The sequence below is a fragment of the Rhodnius prolixus genome, unplaced genomic scaffold, assembly GCF_049639745.1.
Source record: "Rhodnius prolixus isolate KJV_2025 unplaced genomic scaffold, Rpr scaffold_6, whole genome shotgun sequence".
NCBI lineage: Eukaryota > Metazoa > Arthropoda > Insecta > Hemiptera > Reduviidae > Rhodnius > Rhodnius prolixus.
In genome coordinates, this window is record NW_027411634.1 from 42,745,719 (window position 1) to 42,769,852 (window position 24,134).

The 24,134-nt window shown below is 31.6% G+C and overlaps 2 protein-coding genes across 6 annotated transcripts in view; one reads left to right on the plus strand and one right to left on the minus strand.

Annotated features, from left to right (window-relative positions):
• pns (DENN domain containing pinstripe) overlaps positions 1-21,259 on the minus strand; it is a 39,656-nt gene extending 18,397 nt beyond the window's left edge. Inside the window, exons 1-5 of one of the 5 annotated variants that reach the window (XM_074141500.1) lie at positions 20,987-21,259; positions 15,424-15,530; positions 14,053-14,223; positions 13,246-13,469; positions 1,204-1,469 (exon numbers count right to left, since the gene is read on the minus strand). In XM_074141500.1, coding sequence (XP_073997601.1) covers positions 1,204-1,469; positions 13,246-13,469; positions 14,053-14,223; positions 15,424-15,530; positions 20,987-21,095 — 877 coding nt within the window. In that variant the 5' untranslated portion in view covers positions 21,096-21,259. Of the gene's footprint in view, positions 1-1,203; positions 1,470-13,245; positions 13,470-13,545; positions 13,654-14,052; positions 14,224-15,423; positions 15,531-15,935; positions 16,013-20,986 lie in introns of those variants that run through there. The other 4 variants (XM_074141501.1, XM_074141502.1, XM_074141503.1 and 1 more) reach the window with 4 other exon arrangements.
• mRpL21 (mitochondrial ribosomal protein L21) lies at positions 20,197-24,091 on the plus strand. The gene is made up of 6 exons (XM_074141519.1): positions 20,197-20,212; positions 21,320-21,526; positions 21,601-21,714; positions 22,426-22,589; positions 22,916-23,072; positions 23,159-24,091. Exons 2-6 carry the CDS (start codon positions 21,454-21,456, stop codon positions 23,263-23,265), a joined length of 615 nt encoding a protein of 204 aa, XP_073997620.1. The 5' UTR covers positions 20,197-20,212; positions 21,320-21,453; the 3' UTR covers positions 23,266-24,091.
• The last annotated feature ends 43 nt before the right edge of the window (positions 24,092-24,134 follow it).

A 24,134-nucleotide genomic window follows, 5' to 3' on the forward strand; every position in this document is an offset into this window, starting at 1 on the left:
TATTAAATATTTGTTTCCAACCCGCATCACAAGATTCAGTTTCAAATACTGTTATTAGTTTTTCAAATGATATGTTCCAAACAATCGCCCAAACTCAAAGAACTTCGAAAATAAAATGTTCTATAAAAATATAAATATTTGTAGACTAGATTTGTCTCTTAATACAAGTAAATATAAATTCTTTCGATGTATTAGTTTAGATTTTCTAAACTTTAGCTAATAGTTTCTCCAAACTTTTTCTTTTTAACTTTTCCAGATCCAAAACAAGCCCTAATTTTAACTGTCAATATATTGCTCCATATTCATCAAATAATCTAAAAGTGGTATAAAAAATAATTTTTCTTTAATTTCTATTAAATAGGGGGGGAAAAAAATTATTTTTATTAGAATACCTTTTATTAACAGAGCTAAGACAAAAGTAACTCTGCGATTGCATTCCTGCTATTAAGTGGGGTAAGATCAATTATATTGTTGTTTCATTACTTCTTCTAAAGAGAAATTAAGTTGCGAATAGGTGACGATTGCAGAATTTTCTATTAACAGAAATAAGTGTGGGATGGCACATCGAACTTAAATAGGGTATTAGTAACGTCTTTATCCTGCAAAATTTGTCTAAGCTTTATTTACACACAGAGATTTTAATAATAGTTTGTGTGCTGGACCTCTAGATACATGGGGCAAACTCATCAGCAGAGTTATCCTAAACAGCTCAACTAAATATAAAAAACATTTCGCATTAAAAGATACCTCTTTCATAAAAATCAGTTTTCCCGTTTAGGTGCTGTAAAAAAAATAGTATTAACAAATACAAAATAAGGAAGAAGAACAATTCTGAAAATTGCTGCATAGTTTTAATTGCAAAAAAATATATTTATAAACACAAGGTTATTGTCTTTTTTTAAAAAAGCTAGTTTTGGAAATGTATCTATTGTAAGAAAAGAGTAAACAATTGACAATCTTGGTATTTTCAATATTACGCTTTTTCTTACAGTTTTTCACGATTAACCCTTTACAGCTGTCCGATTGAACAGTTTAAATTTTTAGGCAAATGTACCGAAAATGTTTTACTTATATAAAAGTATGAGCCTAATGACTCCGAATTGTTCAACAGTTTTATGACCAGATTGTGGCGTCACAACTGTAATAATGCTCATTAAAATTTTTATTATTTTATATTTATTTTTTATGAATTAAAAAATTTACCAGAAGAACAGAAGAGTATCTGGCCTTCGAGAAGTAGGCAGGTATAGAGCTGGAGGACACAATCAACTCCCAGCAGACTGAACAGCTGGCTGAGGCTGAAATCGAAGAATGGTAACTCTTCCAGACTGGTAGGCGTCTGCAGGATGACCCGTTCGCATGGATAGCAAGTGAAACTAAGAGACCGTCCAGGAGCTGGCACGTAAACCTCGTAGAGAACATTCTGCACGTTTGCCTCGATACTCGGACTGCCGTCATCTTTCCAACATCTGCAATAAAAATCTGTAGTGAAATTTCTGCATGGATTTCTTATTCGGCAATTACTACAATTTGTAACTTATCTTAAAGCTAAATATGAAAAGTATCCATATAAAGTAAAGAGAATGATCCTAGGTTATTGGATATTGGCTACTGGATATAATATTATCAAATAGCGCCTTATACCTTCAACTCTCCCCGGACTTCTTCTGCACAAAGACTACAACTGGAAATCTAACTAAAATACCTAATGTCTTATGAAAACATCTTCCTCATGAAAAAAACTTCAATTAAAAATCCAAGTTCAAGTTTTCAAATCCTTCAAATTTCAAATCTCAGTATCTCTCTTCCTACTCTTCCGATTTCAATGATTTCTTTACCAAATTGTAGAGAATAGTATTCTGTATAACTGACATAAATAGCAATGATCTAGTTCTAATAGTTATTGAGATATAGAAGGTTAAAATTTGGTGGTTTTGCAAACAGCTCTAATTTTTAAGTTTGAGATGATAGAGAGAATGATTTAGTAGGGGAAGAAGACGATTATATTGATGAATCGGAAATGGAAGCGGCTATAGTAAAAATGAAATTAGGGAAGGCGGCCGGGCAGGACGGTATAACCCCTGAAATGATAAAGTATATGGGGGCAGAGGGTGAGAAGGTCCTGTTGCATATCATCAATCTGGCATGGAAGAAGAAAGCTATACCTCGAGATTGGGAGGTCTCCATTATAGTGCCTATCTTTAAGAAGGGTGATAACCGAGAGTGCAGCAATCATAGAGGCATCTCCTTGACTAGCGTCCCAAGCAAAATATACTCCAGAATATTAGATGATAGGCTGAAGGGAGAGTCAGGAGCAAATTGGGAGAGTGCACAGTATGGATTTAGAGCAGAAAGAAGTACTCAGGACCTTATCTTTACGGTCAGACAGACAAGTGAGAAACTCTTGGAAAAAGGAAAACCAAGTTATTGGTGCTTCGTAGACCTAGTTAAAGCCTTCGATACAGTCCCAAGAAATATTATTTGGCAAGCATTGGCTGAAAAAGGGATAAGCACAGGACTACAGAAGGCCATTAAAAGTATCTATAAAGAAACCAGGAATTATGTTAGAACCTTTAACCAAGAATCGGAAGAATTTGTCACAACGCAAGGTGTCAAGCAAGGATGAATCCTAAGCCCATCACTTTTTATTTTGATAATGGATGGAATCATTAAGAACTGTGAGAAAAGATTGAAAAAGCTGCATATTGGATACAGGAACCTCCAGCGGATAGGGTTCAGCATCCTGGCATACGCCGACGATATTTTGTTGGCAGCAGACTCGGATAAGAATCTCCAGTTTAACATGAAAGTCCTGACAGAGGAGTTGGCAAAAAAGAAAATGAAAATAAATGTAGAGAAATCTAAAACTATGGTAATTGGTGGAAAAGGAAAGAGACTACAGATAAAAGTTAAAGGAACTGTGCTGGAGCAGGTGAAAAATTTCAAGTATCTGGGCGCCCACCTAAATGAAGAAGGAAGAATGGAAGATGAAATAAAAGAAAGAATAGGTGCGGCAGGAAGATTTTTTCACGCAATCAGAAACAGCTTCATAGGGAAGAAGAAAGTCTCTATGCGGGCCAAGGTCACTGTTTACAAAACGGTATTTTTGCCAATCATATCCTACTCAAGTGAATCGTGGACCCTATCAAAAAAGTTAGAGAGCAAAATCCAAGCGATGGAAATGCGTTATTTAAGGAAGATTTTGGGGAAGACGAGAAGAGATAGGATAAGAAATATAACAGTGAGGAAAGATATAGGTGTAGAACCTTCTATAGACATAATAAAAAGAAACCAACTCCGCTGGTACGGACATCTTATGAGAATGGAGGACAATAGAGTTGCCAAATTAGTATACGAGGCAAGAACAGAAGGGAAAAGACGTCGAGGTCGCCCTAGAAGAACTTGGGAAGAAGAAATACGGGAAAGCCTACAGGAAAAAGGAATAGAATGGCGAAAAGGAAAAGAACTCGCCAGGAACAGGGACGAATGGAAAAGTATATGCAAGACCTCTACACTGTCTAGGCGGTAGAAGAGAACGGATTATGTATGTATGTAATTTTGTAAATAGCTCTAAATTTAAACCTCTTTATCTCTCTTCCTACTCTTCCGATTTCAATGATTTCTTTACCAAATTGTAGAGAATAGTATTCTGTATAACTGACATAAATAGCAATGATCTAATGGTAATAGTTATTGAGATATAGAAGGTTATAATTTGGTGGTTTTGTAAATAGCTCTATTTTTAAACCTCTTTATCTCTCTTCCTACTCTTCCGATTTCAATGATTTCTTTACCAAATTGTAGAGAATAGTATTCTGTATAACTGACATAAATAGCAATGATCTAATAATAATAGTTATTGAGATATAGAAGGTTATAATTTGGTGGTTTTGTAAATAGCTCTAAATTTAAACCTCTTTATCTCTCTTCCTACTCTTCCGATTTCAATGATTTCTTTACCAAATTGTAGAGAATAGTATTCTGTATAAGTGACATAAATAGCAATGATCTAATAATAATAGTTATTGAGATATAGAAGGTTATAATTTGGTGGTTTTGCAAACAGCTCTAAAAAACCTCATTATCTCTCTTCCTACTCTTCCGATTTCAATGATTTCTTTACCAAATTGTAGAGAATAGTATTCTGTATAACTGACATAAATAGCAATGATCTAATGGTAATAGTTATTGAGATATAGAAGGTTATAATTTGGTGGTTTTGTAAATAGCTCTAAATTTAAACCTCTTTTTCTCTCTTCCTACTCTTCTGATTTCAATGATTTCTTTACCAAATTGTAGAGAATAGCATTCTGTATAACTGACATAAATAGCAATGATCTAATAATAATAGTTATTGAGATATAGAAGGTTATAATTTGGTGGTTTTGTAAATAGCTCTAAATTTAAACCTCTTTATCACTCTTCCTACTCTTCTGATTTCAATGATTTCTTTACCAAATTGTAGAGAATAGCATTCTGTATAACTGACATAAATAGCAATGATCTAATAATAATAGTTATTGAGATATAGAAGGTTATAATTTGGTGGTTTTGTAAATAGCTCTAAATTTAAACCTCTTTATCTCTCTTCCTACTCTTCTGATTTCAATGATTTCTTTACCAAATTGTAGAGAATAGCATTCTGTATAACTGACATAAATAGCAATGATCTAATAATAATAGTTATTGAGATATAGAAGGTTATAATTTGGTGGTTTTGTAAATAGCTCTAAATTTAAACCTCTTTATCTCTCTTCCTACTCTTCTGATTTCAATGATTTCTTTACCAAATTGTAGAGAATAGCATTCTGTATAACTGACATAAATAGCAATGATCTAATAATAATAGTTATTGAGATATAGAAGGGTATAATTTGGTGGTTTTGTAAATAGCTCTAAATTTAAACCTCTTTATCTCTCTTCCTACTCTTCTGATTTCAATGATTTCTTTACCAAATTGTAGAGAATAGCATTCTGTATAACTGACATAAATAGCAATGATCTAATAATAATAGTTATTGAGATATAGAAGGTTATAATTTGGTGGTTTTGTAAATAGCTCTAAATTTAAACCTCTTTATCTCTCTTCCTACTCTTCTGATTTCAATGATTTCTTTACCAAATTGTAGAGAATAGCATTCTGTATAACTGACATAAATAGCAATGATCTAATAATAATAGTTATTGAGATATAGAAGGTTATAATTTGGTGGTTTTGTAAATAGCTCTAAATTTAAACCTCTTTATCTCTCTTCCTACTCTTCTGATTTCAATGATTTCTTTACCAAATTGTAGAGAATAGCATTCTGTATAACTGACATAAATAGCAATGATCTAATAATAATAGTTATTGAGATATAGAAGGTTATAATTTCGTGGTTTTGTAAATAGCTCTAAATTTAAACCTCTTTATCTCTCTTCCTACTCTTCTGATTTCAATGATTTCTTTACCAAATTGTAGAGAATAGCATTCTGTATAACTGACATAAATAGCAATGATCTAATAATAATAGTTATTGAGATATAGAAGGTTATAATTTGGTGGTTTTGTAAATAGCTCTAAATTTAAACCTCTTTATCTCTCTTCCTACTCTTCTGATTTCAATGATTTCTTTACCAAATTGTAGAGAATAGCATTCTGTATAACTGACATAAATAGCAATGATCTAATAATAATAGTTATTGAGATATAGAAGGTTATAATTTGGTGGTTTTGTAAATAGCTCTAAATTTAAACCTCTTTATCTCTCTTCCTACTCTTCTGATTTCAATGATTTCTTTACCAAATTGTAGAGAATAGCATTCTGTATAACTGACATAAATAGCAATGATCTAATAATAATAGTTATTGAGATATAGAAGGTTATAATTTGGTGGTTTTGTAAATAGCTCTAAATTTAAACCTCTTTATCTCTCTTCCTACTCTTCTGATTTCAATGATTTCTTTACCAAATTGTAGAGAATAGCATTCTGTATAACTGACATAAATAGCAATGATCTAATAATAATAGTTATTGAGATATAGAAGGTTATAATTTGGTGGTTTTGTAAATAGCTCTAAATTTAAACCTCTTTATCTCTCTTCCTACTCTTCTGATTTCAATGATTTCTTTACCAAATTGTAGAGAATAGCATTCTGTATAACTGACATAAATAGCAATGATCTAATAATAATAGTTATTGAGATATAGAAGGTTATAATTTGGTGGTTTTGTAAATAGCTCTAAATTTAAACCTCTTTATCTCTCTTCCTACTCTTCTGATTTCAATGATTTCTTTACCAAATTGTAGAGAATAGCATTCTGTATAACTGACATAAATAGCAATGATCTAATAATAATAGTTATTGAGATATAGAAGGTTATAATTTGGTGGTTTTGTAAATAGCACTAAATTTAAACCTCTTTATCTCTCTTCCTACTCTTCTGATTTCAATGATTTCTTTACCAAATTGTAGAGAATAGCATTCTGTATAACTGACATAAATAGCAATGATCTAATAATAATAGTTATTGAGATATAGAAGGTTATAATTTGGTGGTTTTGTAAATAGCTCTAAATTTAAACCTCTTTATCTCTCTTCCTACTCTTCTGATTTCAATGATTTCTTTACCAAATTGTAGAGAATAGTATTCTGTATAACTGACATAAATAGCAATGATCTAATAATAATAGTTATTGAGATATAGAAGGTTATAATTTGGTGGTTTTGTAAATAGCTCTAAATTTAAACCTCTTTATCTCTCTTCCTACTCTTCCGATTTCAATGATTTCTTTACCAAATTGTAGAGAATAGTATTCTGTATAACTGACATAAATAGCAATGATCTAATAATAATAGTTATTGAGATATAGAAGGTTATAATTTGGTGGTTTTGCAAACAGCTCTAAAAAACCTCATTATCTCTCTTCCTACTCTTCCGATTTCAATGATTTCTTTACCAAATTGTAGAGAATAGTATTCTGTATAACTGACATAAATAGCAATGATCTAATGGTAATAGTTATTGAGATATAGAAGGGTAAAATTTGGTGGTTTTGTAAACCGCTCTATTTTTAAACCTCTTTATCTCTCTTCCTACTCGTCCGATTTCAATGATTTCTTTACCAAATTGTAGAGAATAGTATTCTGTATAACTGACATAAATAGCAATGATCTAATGGTAATAGTTATTGAGATATAGAAGGTTATAATTTGGTGGTTTTGTAAATAGCTCTAAATTTAAACCTCTTTATCTCTCTTCCTACTCTTCTGATTTCAATGATTTCTTTACCAAATTGTAGAGAATAGCATTCTGTATAACTGACATAAATAGCAATGATCTAATGGTAATAGTTATTGAGATATAGAAGGGTACAATTTGGTGGTTTTGCAAACAGCTCTAATTTCAAACCTCTTTATCTCTCTTCCTACTCTTCCGATTTCAATGATTTCTTTACCAAATTGTAGAGAATAGTATTCTGTATAACTGACATAAATAGCAATGATCTAATGGTAATAGTTATTGAGATATAGAAGGGTAAAATTTGGTGGTTTTGTAAACCGCTCTATTTTTAAACCTCTTTATCTCTCTTCCTACTCTTCCGATTTCAATGATTTCTTTACCAAATTGTAGAGAATAGTATTCTGTATAACTGACATAAATAGCAATGATCTAATGGTAATAGTTATTGAGATATAGAAGGTTATAATTTGGTGGTTTTGTAAATAGCTCTAAATTTAAACCTCTTTATCTCTCTTCCTACTCTTCCGATTTCAATGATTTCTTTACCAAATTGTAGAGAATAGTATTCTGTATAACTGACATAAATAGCAATGATCTAATAATAATAGTTATTGAGATATAGAAGGTTATAATTTGGTGGTTTTGTAAATAGCTATAAATTTAAACCTCTTTATCTTTCTTCCTACTCTTCCGATTTCAATGATTTCTTTACCAAATTGTAGTGAATAGTATTCTGTATAACTGACATAAATAGCAATGATCTAATGGTAATAGTTATTGAGATATAGAAGGGTAAAATTTGGTGGTTTTGCAAACAGCTCTAATTTTATACCTCTTTATCTCTCTTCCTACTCTTCCGATTTCAATGATTTCTTTACCAAATTGTAGAGAATAGCATTCTGTATAACTGACATAAATAGCAATGATCTAATAATAATAGTTATTGAGATATAGAAGGTTATAATTTGGTGGTTTTGCAAACAGCTCTAATTTTAAACCTCTTTATCTCTCTTCCTACTCTTCCGATTTCAATGATTTCTTTACCAAATTGTAGAGAATAGTATTCTGTATAACTGACATAAATAGCAATGATCTAATGGTAATAGTTATCGAGATATAGAAGGGTACAATTTGGTGGTTTTGCAAACAGCTCTAATTTCAAACCTCTTTATCTCTCTTCCTACTCTTCCGATTTCAATGATTTCTTTACCAAATTGTAGAGAATAGCATTCTGTATAACTGACATAAATAGCAATGATCTAATAATAATAGTTATTGAGATATAGAAGGTTATAATTTGGTGGTTTTGCAAACAGCTCTAATTTTAAACCTCTTTATCTCTCTTCCTACTCTTCCGATTTCAATGATATCTTTACCAAATTGTAGAGAATAGCATTCTGTATAACTGACATAAATAGCAATGATCTAATGGTAATAGTTATCGAGATATAGAAGGGTACAATTTGGTGGTTTTGCAAACAGCTCTAATTTCAAACCTCTTTATCTCTCTTCCTACTCTTCCGATTTCAATGATTTCTTTACCAAATTGTAGAGAATAGTATTCTGTATAACTGACATAAATAGCAATGATCTAATGGTAATAGTTATTGAGATATAGAAGGGTACAATTTGGTGGTTTTGCAAACAGCTCTAATTTTAAACCTCTTTATCTCTCTTCCTACTCTTCCGATTTCAATGATATCTTTACCAAATTGTAGAGAATAGTATTCTGTATAACTGACATAAATAGCAATGATCTAATGGTAATAGTTATTGAGATATAGAAGGTTATAATTTGGTGGTTTTGTAAATAGCTATAAATTTAAACCTCTTTATCTCTCTTCCTACCCTACCGATTTCAATGATTTCTTTACCAAATTGTAGAGAATAGTATTCTGTATAACTGACATAAATAGCAATGATCTAATGGTAATAGTTATTGAGATATAGAGGTTAATATTTGGTGGTTTTGCAAACAGCTCTAATTTTAAACCTCTTTATCTCTCTTCCTACTCTTCCGATTTTAATCATTTCTTTACCAATTTGTAGAGAATAGTATTCTGTATAACTGACATAAATAGCAATGATCTAGTTCTAATAGTTATTGAGATATAGAAGGGTAAAATTTGGTGGTTTTGCAAAGAGCTCTAATTTTAAACCTCTTTATCTCTTATCCTACTCTTCCGATTTCAATGATTTCTTTACCAAATTGTAGAGAATAGTATTTTGTATAACTGACATAAATAGCAATGTATTAGTGATTATAGCACTATAGGATTATCTGCACAAATCTTTTGTGTATGAAAATAGTCAGCATTAGGGTGTATGTTATCCAAAAATTTGTAAATAATATTAACGATAAGTTAATACAGTAAAATTACTCAAATGATATCAGTGAAGTATTAATAAAATGTTGGGTAGTTGCTGATTTGTGTACCTTTTTGCGTTAAATCAACCATTATACTTAACTATAATTTTATGTTAAAGAGATTATATCCAGTTTGTAAGGGTGTAATTACTCTGGAGTTTAATTTTCAACAATATCCTACTCTAAAAACATCCTAAATTGTATGTGAATATGATGTACATTGAAACATAAAATTTCAGCAAAAAATTTACATTCATCAATAATGTATAAAACGGTGACTGGGCCCAATATGGTACCTTAAAAGAAAAAGGAGGCTCACCTCTTCTGTAGGGCGGAAATGATTTCCTACTAGGACGCATATTTCACACTCCAAGAAAAGTATCACCTTCCTGCCTTAGTGACGTAAATAGGAATTTATTTAAAATACGCTAGCATTGCATGCAAATTACTTGTTATCGATAACTTCGATTAACCCGTTCGTAATCCTATTCTTATGGTAAAAGAAAGTGAATGTACATGTCCGAGAAAGGTGGTTGGTGTTTCATCCTTTTCTAGTTGCATACTAATTTAAGGTTCAATTATTTTTATAGATTAAAATCTAGGAAAGTATGAATAAAAATGGTATCCACACCAAGAGTTAATCGCTTAGAATTATTCGTGAGAGTGGAATGTGATTTAATGGAATTCAAGAGAGTTTTATTAACATGTGGGCGGTTGAATGAACATCACGACGAGATGCAACGATAAGAAGGAGGGCCATTATTAAAGAGATTTAAAGAGAAAATGTGGAACACATCATATAATCAAACTTCAAGGTTGTTTTATTACACCAACTCTGCTGGATTATTAATTATAAGCTGCCTACTGGATTATCGCTGGAATGCTGGAATCCCCTGTCCAAACTTCCATGATTAAACGATGAAAACAATGAAAAGCCTGAGAAAAGTGAAAAGTGTAAGGAAATTAAAATGGTAACATTCATACAACATCGATCAAGCTTCACAATAATCTTTTTTTATCTCGCTTTAACGACCTTACTTTAATGATTTCGTTTTGCTTAACAATCCCGCGTTCTCAGCGCACTCTCAACCACTATTAACTAACTAAAAAAGTGATGCCAATGCTCTGGTTATATATATAATCTTCTCAACGTCCTAACTCAAAAATATTTTGAAGTCGGAATTTTTGAAATATATTCAATTTTTACCAACAGTATGTAACTAAAGTTTTAACCCTGCATATACAGTATAAACGTTTGCAGAAAATTATTTCTATCTCAAAGCCAATCTCTACAAAATCTAAAAAAAAAAGAAAAATATTAAAACTCCTTTTCAATGTGGCATTCTTCAAAAGAGAGCTTTTCCTAAAACACAGAAGTATAACAAGATTTAACTAAATACTTCCGTTTTTTAATCATCCTACTTAAATAGCCATCATTCTACCGCAATGTCCTCCTTAAATTTCGCATGAAATTGCTCAAAACAAAACTAATGAGTTCAATAAAAAATAAATATACTGAAGTTAGAACTTCATTCTCATCTTGACTATTGCCCAAATTTGCGGAAACAATCGGTAGTTGTAAAGTAGATTGTATACAGGTATTTTTTTTTTCATCCAAAAAACCTTCCGAGGTATCATAGAACTGAATCACTGCACGAATTATGAATTGAACGGATTATACTTTAAAGAAAAAAAAAATGACATATTTATTTATTAATTATAATCATTAAAGTAAAACTTCCAAAACTCAAGACATGTTAAACTCCAGTAGCAACACATTTTATGGCACCACATAAGTGATAGGACTCTTAGATGATTTCACTTAAATATAGGAGATAACACTTGAATGGGGAATAGAGGGAAGTCAATGAACTTTCCTCTCTTAGAGAAGTGTCTTTCCTTAATCCACTTTTTCTGGGAATTCTTTTAAATGAAAATTGTAGATCAACATCTTTTCCTTAAATAGGAGCTCTAAATTTGGGTGGGGAAGAAATCGTTGGATCACTTCTTTCGGAAGTGAAGGGACCTCTAAAACGGATAATTCCAGCAGGAACTCAATTTAGCTTTACTACTTCAAAGTTTTGGTGAAATACTTTGAAGAAAACCATAATGAAGGTCATTTTTACCGGAAGAGAGAATTAGTTCACGCATTATAATAATCAATTTTAGTCTGATTGTAACCTTTATTCCTAACCACTTATGTTTATATGGGGTACACATTAAATAATATTTAAGTACAATGGTAAATTTTAAAATAGAATTATAAGATAAGATGTAGAAAGAGAGAACCACTTTCATCCTGCCTCCATAAATCGTCAAGGTCGAATTATTTAAAGGCTGTTTAAAGTACAATACACATGTGCATCTAAACAAATTGAAATGTGTGAAATAAAAACTAACAAATAGGAGAAGATTTATCACTTCAATCAGCTGAGAATATGCATAAACATTACTTCTATAAAGTTAGGTTAGAAAATTGTGCTTTTCATCTCTGATCTTATTATTATTATTATTATTATTATCACTATTATTATTATTATTATTATTACTATTATTTTTATAATTATTATTATTTTAAATTTCAAGCACGTCAATATCGAGTCATTGACTTTTTTCAAAGCTCTACCGAAAGAAAATAATATCTTGAAATACAGAAAAAAACTATCCAAGTAAGTGAGGGGCATTTTCGGTCAAATGTTTTCCTTTAAACTCGGAAATTTAGTCCCATATTTAATACTTAATTATTATTATCTAATCAACAAGACAGTAAAATATCCAAAATTGGCACTTTAGAGGAACGCCTAACATCCACCTCTCGTTATTGGAATTTTTTTTTCTGGAAAGATTTTCCAATAAAAGTACAATTATACAGTTAGCAGAACAAAATTAAAGAAAAATGGTTGGTAACATTGTGAAGAAATTATTTTAAAACCTAAAAAAAATTAATATTTTTTAAAAACTCTTCAGTAACATATTTCCGTTGACTGATTTTTAACAAATCCTAATTATTACATCCTCTGATGGTATCTAGGCGAAATATTCAATTTTGGTGAAACCTCTAAAATCAAACATCAGCACGATTACAGTCTCTTCTCTAACTGGTAAATAGAGAATAGAAAGTAAAAATTACTAGCCATTTCCGGTTGAAATATTTACCCGCTTCTTTTCTGTCGCAATACTTCGGCATTGTACATTTTGAGCCAGAGTGTTGTTCCCTCATACGTTTACAAATTACTAAAAATTATTTTTCCAATGGTACAACCAGCTCAATAAGGACTCCATAGCCAATACCATCTTACCAGTTAAGGAAATGAGCATTTTAACGAAAGTTTAACTTAATGTTCGTCAGATTCTACCACAAGACTCGTCTAAGGCTTTGGGCAAATCACCCATTCCATTAAGTTTCCTATTCTATTTTTAGATTTTCTTTTGGTTGCCACGTTTTTCGCGAAAATGGTTTTAAAGATTTTCTTTAACTCCTTGCACTCTACTGATTCCAATCCCTAATTTCTTAATAAAACCCATTTTCCTCAAACTTGAATCCCATTGATGCTTCTAATTTCCAATAAGATTATGTTGGTAATAGATCTGTGCATTTTGCCTAAAAAAAATAATTTTCCAAAGAAGACAAAAACAAAAAAAGCATTTTACCTGTAAAGTCCAGCTAGGAAGGTGTGCGCTGCATGTACATAGGGAGTCTGCAAGATCAGTGCTATACTTTTGGAGACGTACAGTGTGTCCTTAGTATGATCGTAGTAACTTTGGGCAGCCTTATTGTGATGCGCGCTCAATTTAAAATGCCTAGGCAAACTTCGAGTACTATGATCCAACGGCCTTCGACTTCGGGTGGAAGACACTTCGGTCAAGTGCATAGCCTATAAAATAAGATAGATAATCATTTTATCTAAAAATTACCAAGAAGATATACATAAGTACTGTTAATACTATAACCTAAGTTAAATGAAGGATTATATTGTATGTATCATAACCAATTTAATTCTTTATTGATAAAGTTTTCAGCGCTAATGAGCATGCACAATTAGCTCATTCATTATCAGGCCTGGGCTGACAAAGAGAGAGGGAACAAATAAAAAGATAAAGAATTTGAGCATGGAGGGGGAAACTATTATGACTAGAGTGTCATTGAGATTATTAGATCTGCAGATTGGTCCTCATTGAACACTGAGCAGCTTTAGAAAACAGTGCACGGTCACAGGAATCGGATTATATAGAAATCTATATGACTTACGACGATATTCTGGTCTGAACACTCTTGATTGGGGCATTTTGGCACCGAAAATGCTGCTCATAACTCTATTGCTAGGTAACTAAGTGAGCGCTTATTTTTGGCTCAAATGATTATATTTTTTTCTCTAGTTTTGAAACTTTTAACAGTATTTACGACAGTAGTTATTTAAAAAACTCAAAATCAGAAATTCACTATAAAATTCTAAATACCTGTAACGTTTGCATTGCGCTGCATATTTTCCTATTTCTAGTTTCTTCAAAAAATACATAGCTAGCACCGTACGTCCTCTTGCCGTTCTCCTTGGTTATCACAAATGAATGAAATCGTGGTTCTAATGAACTTTTCTGGGTACGGAATTGCAGCCCATTAGGTAAACATAGCTGGAATTTGAGGTTAAGTCATTAGTCTTTTATTATTAAATTAAAATCTAATTTTAACAAAAATAACTCATTGGATTATTAAATAGAGAAAAAAAGAGATAATTATATATTTTTCTCTGAACCAATAGTTTTCCAGAATGACACAAAGCCAGAAAGGGTAATTCACCCATTTCCAGACAGTATCCAGTAAAATGTTTATAGAGTTGTTCTGAACCTCATTTATTCCAATATATTATTGGCAATCATTTAATCTTTCTCTTTGAAGTGTAAGTTTTGAACACATGTACTGCCTTCAATTAAACTATCACACACGGATTTTGTCTCTACACTTGAATTACCACGACCTTCAATTAAATCCTGCTATTAATTCACTGCAATTTGTAATAAATGGATAATATTGTTATAATGATTCATTTGATAAAAATATAGCTGGATTATATTGTTGATTTTACTCATTATTGATTTATTAGTCTAGTGTAAAGAATATGACTTCAATTTTTCTGATACGCCCTACATGAAATACAGACAAAAATCCGAAACACGTCAAAAATAGGAAAAACATGCATTCAATGTTAATTAAATTAACACTTTAATTTAGTTATTACACACTTTTGACACGAACTTATCTATATCTACAATGAATAATTATTTAAATAAATATAAAAAATGTTTAGATAAAAGTCAATTCACTTAAACATGGCCTTGAAATAAATTAAGGAAAATTCTGCAATTTACAACAAACTGTGTTCAAAGTAATAGCTGTGACACTATTGCGACTACACTAACAGAAGTTGTCAGCTTAAGCTGCGCTTGAAATAAATAACACTGTTTTGTATTCATATTTGAAATAATTGTACTTGAAAAATATGTACAAACCTTTAACTAAAGAACAACTATTCTTCGAGAGTAGACCTCTTATTTAAAAACTTATAGATGTAGGTAAATTTAAATGTATTTGGTATACGAGTGGCAACACTGTTGAGGGTGAGTTTGAGGGTATGATAGTTTTGGGTGGTAAGAGTTGAGGTAGCAATTGACGCTCTTTATGTATTTTATGTTATGTTGCTTTATGTTAATGTGTTAAGTGAATAAACCAAACTTATGTTTAATTTCAACCCTTAGAAAAGTATTTAAACTTATAATCTTTGTATTTGTTTTTCTCTCATTTTTACATAAACAACAATAAAATTATAGGTTTACCATTCCCACAGCATCCTTATCAAAAGGGTTTGAAGGCACTGATTCTGGATAATGACCAAGTACTTTACATTTGTAAGATCGTTCCAGTGGTGTTCGCAAATGATCACCTGAAATGGATAATTATTAATATTCTATAGTTTAAAAATTAATCAAAGAAATCATTGCCGTTGTCAGCCCTGTAAGATATGTATTAAGTAGTTTGAAAAAAAAAAAAAATTGATCTAATGGTAAGTAACTCGCACACTCAACTTGAAGGTTATATTCAAAGTTAGTTTGATTTAGAAATTATTTAAGTGTAACATAATAATAATATAACTTCAAATCAACTAAGAATTTTTGAAACAAAATGAAAGGCCTGCATAAGTTTTGTTTTAAACGATGTAATAAGTTCATAGGAACAGTTTTTACGAAATGCATTGCAAAACAAAGCCTCCCCCAAAAATCAGAAAGTAATAATTTTTTGGCCATAAATTGTTTAGAAACTTAACTAAAACTAAATTATTATTGCTTACTTTAACTTCTTGTGCCAAATCTTTCGTTAGATTTGATGTCTACTTAGTCTGAAAAAATGTGGTGAAACAGTTTCGGTTTGTTTCGGTCTCACCAAAGACTCGACTTCAGTTCAAAGGTCAAAATCCATGAACCCAATTTAAAAATTGGGTCCCACAGATTTCAATTAAACATGTATACAATCATCAACATCGCTGATCTACAACTTCTATTTAAAACATTTTTCCGAAATTTTTTTTTGTTTTAAGGGCTCTTCTTAGGTGTAATTTTAGTCCTATGACGTCATCAGTTATTGGTGCCCGGAGTGTTTTTCAAAACGGCTAGTGCTGTAACAGGCCCCTAGGAACATCTAAGAGCAAACAGCAATCCGGAATCACATTGTGAAAGTTAAGAGCTCTTATCACACAGCTAATCCTATTCCTTTTTAAAGTGAAAGCCAAAACCGCGAAGAGCATGCGATATAATAAACAGAAAGTGTAAAGAAAACCGTCGGCGCTGTTTTCAAGAAGAACACAAAAATTGAAGAAGTAAAATTCTGCGATTTTTGGTTTACGTCAAATGTTCATCCTAATAAAAACATTGATAAACAAATATTGAAACTGTAGTACAGACATTCACCAAAGTAATTTGAATAGTAGAGAAACGTTCTGGCGTGGAGGTCTGACAAGCGTTCCTTCATGAAATTAAAATTACTCAGGTCACAGGAAGTGGCCTAACCTCCGTCATCATTCCCCTTATCTAGATCACTTTTTTGTTTTAAATAAATGTTTGTGATGATGTCTTAAAACTAATGCCTATATTTTACGTTCTTTGTAAAATTGTCAGCTGATTAAGCATTTATGATAAGCTGTTAATTTTAACAGTACGCTACCAATTATTAAATAACAGATTTCAAACGTAATTTGAACACACTTCCCAACTCTCAGGCCATTCAACAGCTTCAAAAGTCTTTGGAATGTTCGTTAAATCTTCATTATCGAATGTTACAACGTGAAAAGGGATTAAAAATTCTGCTGCCACTCTATTTTTGTCTTCCTTCGCAATTTTCCTAAAAACACTGTAAACTTTCTCAAACATGTTCTAGAAGAAATGAAGAGAAGAGAATTTTATATTAAAATTTAAAAAATGAAAAAAATTTTAATAGCTTCCATAGAGAAAGCAACTCCAAACCATCTCTGCGAATTGCTCAAGGCGATTTACGGACGTAACGAAGACGTTTTTCTTTGAGTTTTCCACATACTGTGAAATCTGTTTGGATAAGCGAGCGAGCGTAAAGTATTGGGCTCCTATACGATCCTGCTTTTCACTATCCACAATTCCCTCAACTAATTGAGAAGAAACATCTCTAACACTAATTTATGGAAGTTTTGCTAGTAATTGGGATGTTCTATAATTCCCATGAAAACCCAATATTTCTTCGGGTTCTTCTACAGGAAACCTCTGTACATACGCTTCTCAAGCAAGGACACCGTTGCAATCGTTGCAAAACTCTAAATAAAAACAATATCAACACACTCGGCTGTTATTAAATGTTTGATACGCTCAGAACAGAACAAATTATTGAGGTTAATAAGAAATTAGAGTTCTTTTTTTTTAAAGAGCTAATATTCATCTTTCCCTTACTAAGTTCACATTCAACAAAGTAATTCGATTCAGTAAAACTCGCATTGAAACTATATCCTAAAAAAAAGCTGCATACTTTTCGATCAAGTTTAAAGATTTTTGAGAAAAGAAAAGGAATGGAAAACAAAGCCAAGAATGGTACGACTAGTTTTCCCTGTGAATAAAATCTAGCCATCTTTTGTTCACCAAACAATCTGTAAAGTATGGTGAAGTTTAAAGCAGTTGAAATGCAATAAAAGGTATCCGGTGCAGCTGTCGCCAAGACAGCTGAACGCCCTGAAAGAAAGTTCTCTCTCTCTCTCACTCTCGACCATCCCACGAACACCCGTACTCATTTCCTTCTTCACCTGCTACTCCTCTTCAGAGAGGTATCGGGTGGCTGGGTCCCTTCATTCATCTTCTTCCGCCTATCGTGTTTTATCTACTCTACTTCACCAAACTAACTGTACAAACTATATTTTATGCTGGTTAATTATGGAAAATTCTCTTCCATACAAAAAGCTTCCGTTCTCTAAAAACTAACATTTTCTAAAGGAATAAAGTCTGAATAAATTAAGGTTCTCAAAGATTAGTTCATTAGCATTATTCAATAGGGAAGGGATTAGCTATGCGATTAGCGTATTGGATTCCCACGCGAAGGTCCCGGGGTTTGAATCCAGCTGCAGACCCCTTAGATTTTCTCTTCCTAGGAGCTTCTTACAGCTCACTGTCTATCACCGGACAGTGTTATCTGTAACGAGAGAAAACTGTCCGGAGGCCGGAGTGCATTGAAAAAAAAAGCTCCGGGCGCCAATCTTAGTTGTTGACGTGCCTTAAATCATTAAAAAAATAAATAAATTTAGCATTATTCAGTTTTTTATAAAATCAATTTTTCGTTAATTATTCTGCAAAAATGGAAAAAATGAAAATTTCCTGATATTTTCTGTGCAATAAAACTGGTTTTGCTATAATAAAATTTTAATGACAGTAATAAATATTCTGGTCACTATTCACATTCAACTTTGAAATATGTTCCGCCATGAGGAGCAAAGAGAGTAAATTAATCGCTTGATCTACAAAAATACTGTTTCTATAAGTTGACAGAATTTTTCTGCGGTCATTGAGTGAATAGGATATCAAGATGTTCAGATTATATCAAGATTTGTGTATAGAAAAATATTTACAAATCAAATGCATTTACTAAATTTAATTTAATTACAAAAAGAGAGAATTGTGCCAATTTTGTACTTCATATTTTTGTATTAATAAAATTAGGCCTGTGTGACGGTTTCATTTTCATCTCCCTGAGTCCTCATTAGATCTGCTCCTCACAAATATAGCAAATTTATAAATTCACAACGCTAAAGTTAAGCCATATCCTAAATCAACTATCTTAATTGGCGGCCCTTCGCAGCAAGCGTATGTAGAAAACTACTTCGAAAGACAATTTGATTGTTGGGTACTCCACCGTCTTGGGGCACCCGAAGAGACATCAGAACCTCGAAGTTTCTAATCTACAAGAAAGAACTGACTGAACATTAGAAACAATGCTCTGATTGATAGGATCGTGTAAAAGAAATCTTACTATTTTCGAATAGTACAATAAAACGATGTTGAAACAGCACACCATCGAAGGTAAACCATTGTAAACGGTAAGTAGTGGGGAACGTATTAAAATCACACGTCAAGCAATTTTTTTTCGGTGGAGATGTATTTTAAGAAAGAGATCAATATGTTACCCATACCATTATGAAATTAACAATACACCAGCGATCTCATCATTTTTTTAACCAAACATAGCCAACATCAACAATGAAAATCTCAGACAATCAGACGTGCTTATTAAGTGTAAAAACAATAGATTTACTTTTCAATAATTCATAAACTTCTGATTGGTAAATTTTTTCCAACTTCGAATGTTTACTATATGCTTTAACATTTTACTAATTTTACCGAAATTAAACAAAATTTAAAAGAATAACACACTCCCTCTAAGTCTAAAGTGATTTTTCCTAGTACATTTAATATGCATATTAAGTATAAACTTAGAAGGTAATCACTTATCAGATTCTCAGATTAAAACGGAAACTAATATTTCTTTTAGGTCAGTATTTATGAATACGAAAAGCCTAACCAAAAGCTTTCGATGTTAAACGTAAGTGAATGTGATTTTACATGATTTTTCGGAGAGCTGTGACACAACGCTTCAAGTGAGATGTTTCATCTTGAGTTAACACGCACAAACTCTCGACACTTTCTTGGACTAGGGTCTTTTTTACTTTTACCAAATTGAAAGATAAAGTAAAATAGCAGTAATTTAAAAAAAAAAGTGTCTTAAAAAAGCAAATATTAAAGGAAAAGGTCTAATAAAGCAAAGCTAAAACTCAAGAGAAATGTTTACTTAAAAGCAATTTCTAAAGTCCAATTTACGTACGACTTCTGATTACGTCAGATTCAGAAATCAAGGTGAACCAACTCAGCTCCGTTTTCTTTTATTTTCATTCTGTACAGCTGTGCGCCATATGGACAACAGTTACTACATCCTGAATCTAGTATTAGTATTTACTATTGCTTAAGATCGTTGTTATGATGAGAATACTAATTCAGAGAAAACTCGTATAACTGTTTTTTTTAAGTGTAAAACGAGAGTCAAATGCAATATAAAAATGACAAAATTGTTAGTAACAGAACAATTAATGACTTATTTCCATTTTTGTTTATTTTTAAGGATAGATTGTTTATACTGAAATGAATGTGCGTATAAATAGGCAATTAAAGAAGTATTTTGAGTAGTTAAATTTAGATACTTAAAACAATACAACAAATCTTTGGGATTTTTATTTTAATATTTAAATAGTAAATGGGATAAAGATATTTTCTACAGTGAAAAATTACTTAAAACAACAAAGTAACTACGGGCACCTCCTTAATGAAAAAGTATCGATTCAAGTTAAAATCAAGAATATTAAAAATAGAATAGATGCGCACACCAGAATTAGAAGAGATGTGACAAAACTTTAAACAATAGTAAGAATTAGGGTAACATTATTATTATTATCGTAATCACCACTCATTTGATAAGGCTGTATCAATCAAAACAACAATTAGAGTTGATAATTACAAGTGAATTACGATTAGAATCTTTAGTTTCATCTTTACTTAGTTTTATTGTAATATTGAATGATTTAATATATACATAAACATTGTATTCATTGGCCAGAGCAAAAAAAAAAAGAGAAACTTGCCTCTGAGACAAATTACTTTAATTTCTGTTGTAGTGTGAACCATAACATTTTTAACTTTCACTTAAGTAATTCATATTTAATCTTTTATCATAATAGCAAGAACAGCATATTTAAACGGAGTATTTTAAGAAGCAAATACAGCAAATTTTCTTTTCATTTTAATGATTAATAGTACAATTATATATTTTGTAAAAAAATAAACAAACCTGCAAAATTGTCTGGTTCAAGTCCTGAACTAAGATCTAATCCACATATAACGAAATAATCAGCAAACCTTGTCCTGCAGTTGGTTACATTCACATTGTCTGCATCCATTACTGTACACTTGCTCACTAATTTAAAGACAAGACTAGATATTCAACATCACTCTCATGTTCAGACCGTGACATTCTTCATGAACTTGTGCCCACAAAACAACAGCAGCTTCTCGGCGCTATAGCCACTAGTATTATTACGTCACCGTGAACAGCTGCAAATTGCTGGCTGGTGGTGGGGATGAAGAGTAATTTAAACTATAACTTAACCTTTTATTTTTACAGAAAAATAAGCAGTCGGAGAGGTTACATTACGATATTGTGGTCGTTGAGATGTGCGAAAGTATTAGAGGTGAAAAAAACTTAACGTGTTAAATATAAATTGCATTAACGATATTTATTCATTACAAATTTATATAATGTTGACCAGATTATATCGTACGATTTCTAATTTAAGTCATAATTATAAATCGACGGAGTTATTTTGTAAAAGTAAGTTAATATTTCTATTTCTAAATTTTCTTGTACCTTCAAATTATGTATATCTAATAACAACAAAACTTTAGCTTTAGGTAAAAACTATATTAAACAAACTGGGACTCGTATGTGTTCAGCTTTAGCATCAAAATTTCCATTGCAAGAAAATCTAAGCCCTAATGAGGATGTGGAAATTACAAAAGGTGATCTTTTTTTAAATATTTTTTTTAAGGCAGGTTTAGTCGGTTCATTGTTTGCATTCATCACGGATGATTCATCTAATTAAAAGTGTACCTGATGAAAAAAGTGGAGTCATGTGCAACTTTTAGTTCACCTTGATGGATTTCTTGGATGGTTCATCTAGAGCCGAGGTTGCCTTTATCTGGGCGATTGTAAGCTCTTAATGTTTCTGCAAGGCAAGGCAAGTAAGCTAAAATGAATTTTTAAATTCATTTAAAGAGCTCATAATGCTTTTAAAATAATTATACTACGCCTCTTAAAGTGTATTAATAATCAAATATGCTTAAAGTTGCCCTGCCTCCACTCTTCATACTTTTTATTTTTAGTAACTCCAACTCGCAATGTTTGATAAATTCTATTCTCATCAATTTTGATGGGCAACCAAAATAAATAACTGTTCAAGGGGAGTGATAAAACAAAATTGGGGACCTCTGAACATTGCGCGTGACCAGAGTAAGGGAAAGCACAAAAGTGAATCGAAAATTCTTATCTTTATGGGTGCTCATGACTCCATCTCTTGCTCTGTTGACTTCGGAAATAAAAAAGAAATTGATAAGAGAAAGTGAATTCACTTTTTCTTTCACGCCCATTTAATCATCCGTGGCGATTATCTTGGATGGTCTAATAAGAACTATCTCAATCCCTCCTTATAAATTTCTATTTTGTTGTTCTAGATGTCGTTGGAAAAGTTAATGAAGTCGTAGCACAAGGGAAAGAGGGAAGACTGTTTGCTGTAGTTCATATTTGTGGTAAACAGTTTAAGGTAACAACGGAGGATATCATTATTATTGAAGGATATTGGCCACCAATTAATGGTGATCAGATCAAGCTTGAAAAGGTTAATATGTCTTTCTATGTACTTTTTATTCGAACTAGTTTTGGATGGATTTTTGTCCATCTTTAGAGTTGATTTATCAGAATTTTGAAGAATTGGAATTAGATTTCTATTTACTAAGTTTCTGTCACATTAATAGCAAGGCAATGCAGGGTAACTGTCTAGTTGTTTTACATTTTGTTGCATTTGTTTCTTATTCTTAACACTAAACACCAGCCAATCTTTTAGTAATTACTGAAGTACTTTAATAAAACAAATCTAACCTCAATTAATTTACATAATTTATGATAAGAATATAATAGCGTAATTGTAAAATGTTTTTTAAACAGGTTTTGCTAGTAGGAGGCAGAGATTTTACTTTAGTTGGACGTCCTATTCTGCCACAAGATCTGGTTTCTGTAAATGCTACAGTTATTGAAAAAGATCTTTCACATACTAAGACAATTTTTTTCAAGAGAAGAAGAAAACAATACATGCGAATGAATTGTGAGTGGTCCAATGATGTCTTGAAAAGTTTTGACTTTGCTGGAGATTTGTCTATTGAAAATTGTGTTTTTCTTTTTTTTTTTCAGTTTACCGGTCACAGATGACCATGTTGAGGATCAACGATATTCTTATTGATGGCAAAATTAATGAGCACAGTTCTGTTACTCAGTACAGCAGGACATGGGACTCGTAACCGTAATTTGTTCAAACAAAATCATCCTGAATATTAATAAATACTTCTTAGTTTTTTCGTAAAGGTGGTTCTGGATATTTCCAGAACACTATTGTGTGAGACTTCATCTCGCTTCTATTTCTTCCTGAACTATAAGAATGTTCATCTACACAGAAATTGGTTTGGAAAGTTTCAGTCACAGTAATTCTAGAAACTGATTTATAGGCTGTAGCAGCTGTTTCACCTCCCTTGCTACCATTGGGGACGACCATGCAACTTTCTCACTTCTACTCTCGACTTTTTTTCTTGCCCAAAGATTCTCCTCTTATCTTTTTCTTTTAAATCAAAAAACTCCATGGGAAATTTATTTGCAAAATCCCAAAAAAGTTCTAATTTTCCATATAGGCGCCTCTCTCCTATCTAAAAACTTCATTCGAGATGGAGGTGAAACATAAAGGTAGTTCTGGATACTTCGATTATACCAGGTCGAAGTGGCTTTAGGAAAGGAGGTGGTTCTGCTTTACATTTGCGGTAAAAGAGATTAAGTCAACCATGGTCCGAATCTTAACCATTTTTAGTGAAGCGGCTATTTTACCATTATTCAAAATTTAACCACTTTCTTTCCCAAGCTACTAAAATCTCTTAAAATATATTTATCATTTAATAATTTGCAAATCCATTGAGTTATCACATTCAAGGGACATCTAAACAAAGTGCATCTTTATGCAGGAAAACACATAAAGTTAAAAGGGGTTAAATATGAAATGATTAGATTATTTTTCTATTTATAACTTTTTGCAAATATGAAACTATAAACAAAGAATGAAATAAAATAGTTGAAAAACTGTTTCTGTTTTTTGGTACCCTTTTTCTTTTGATATCTTAGCTGC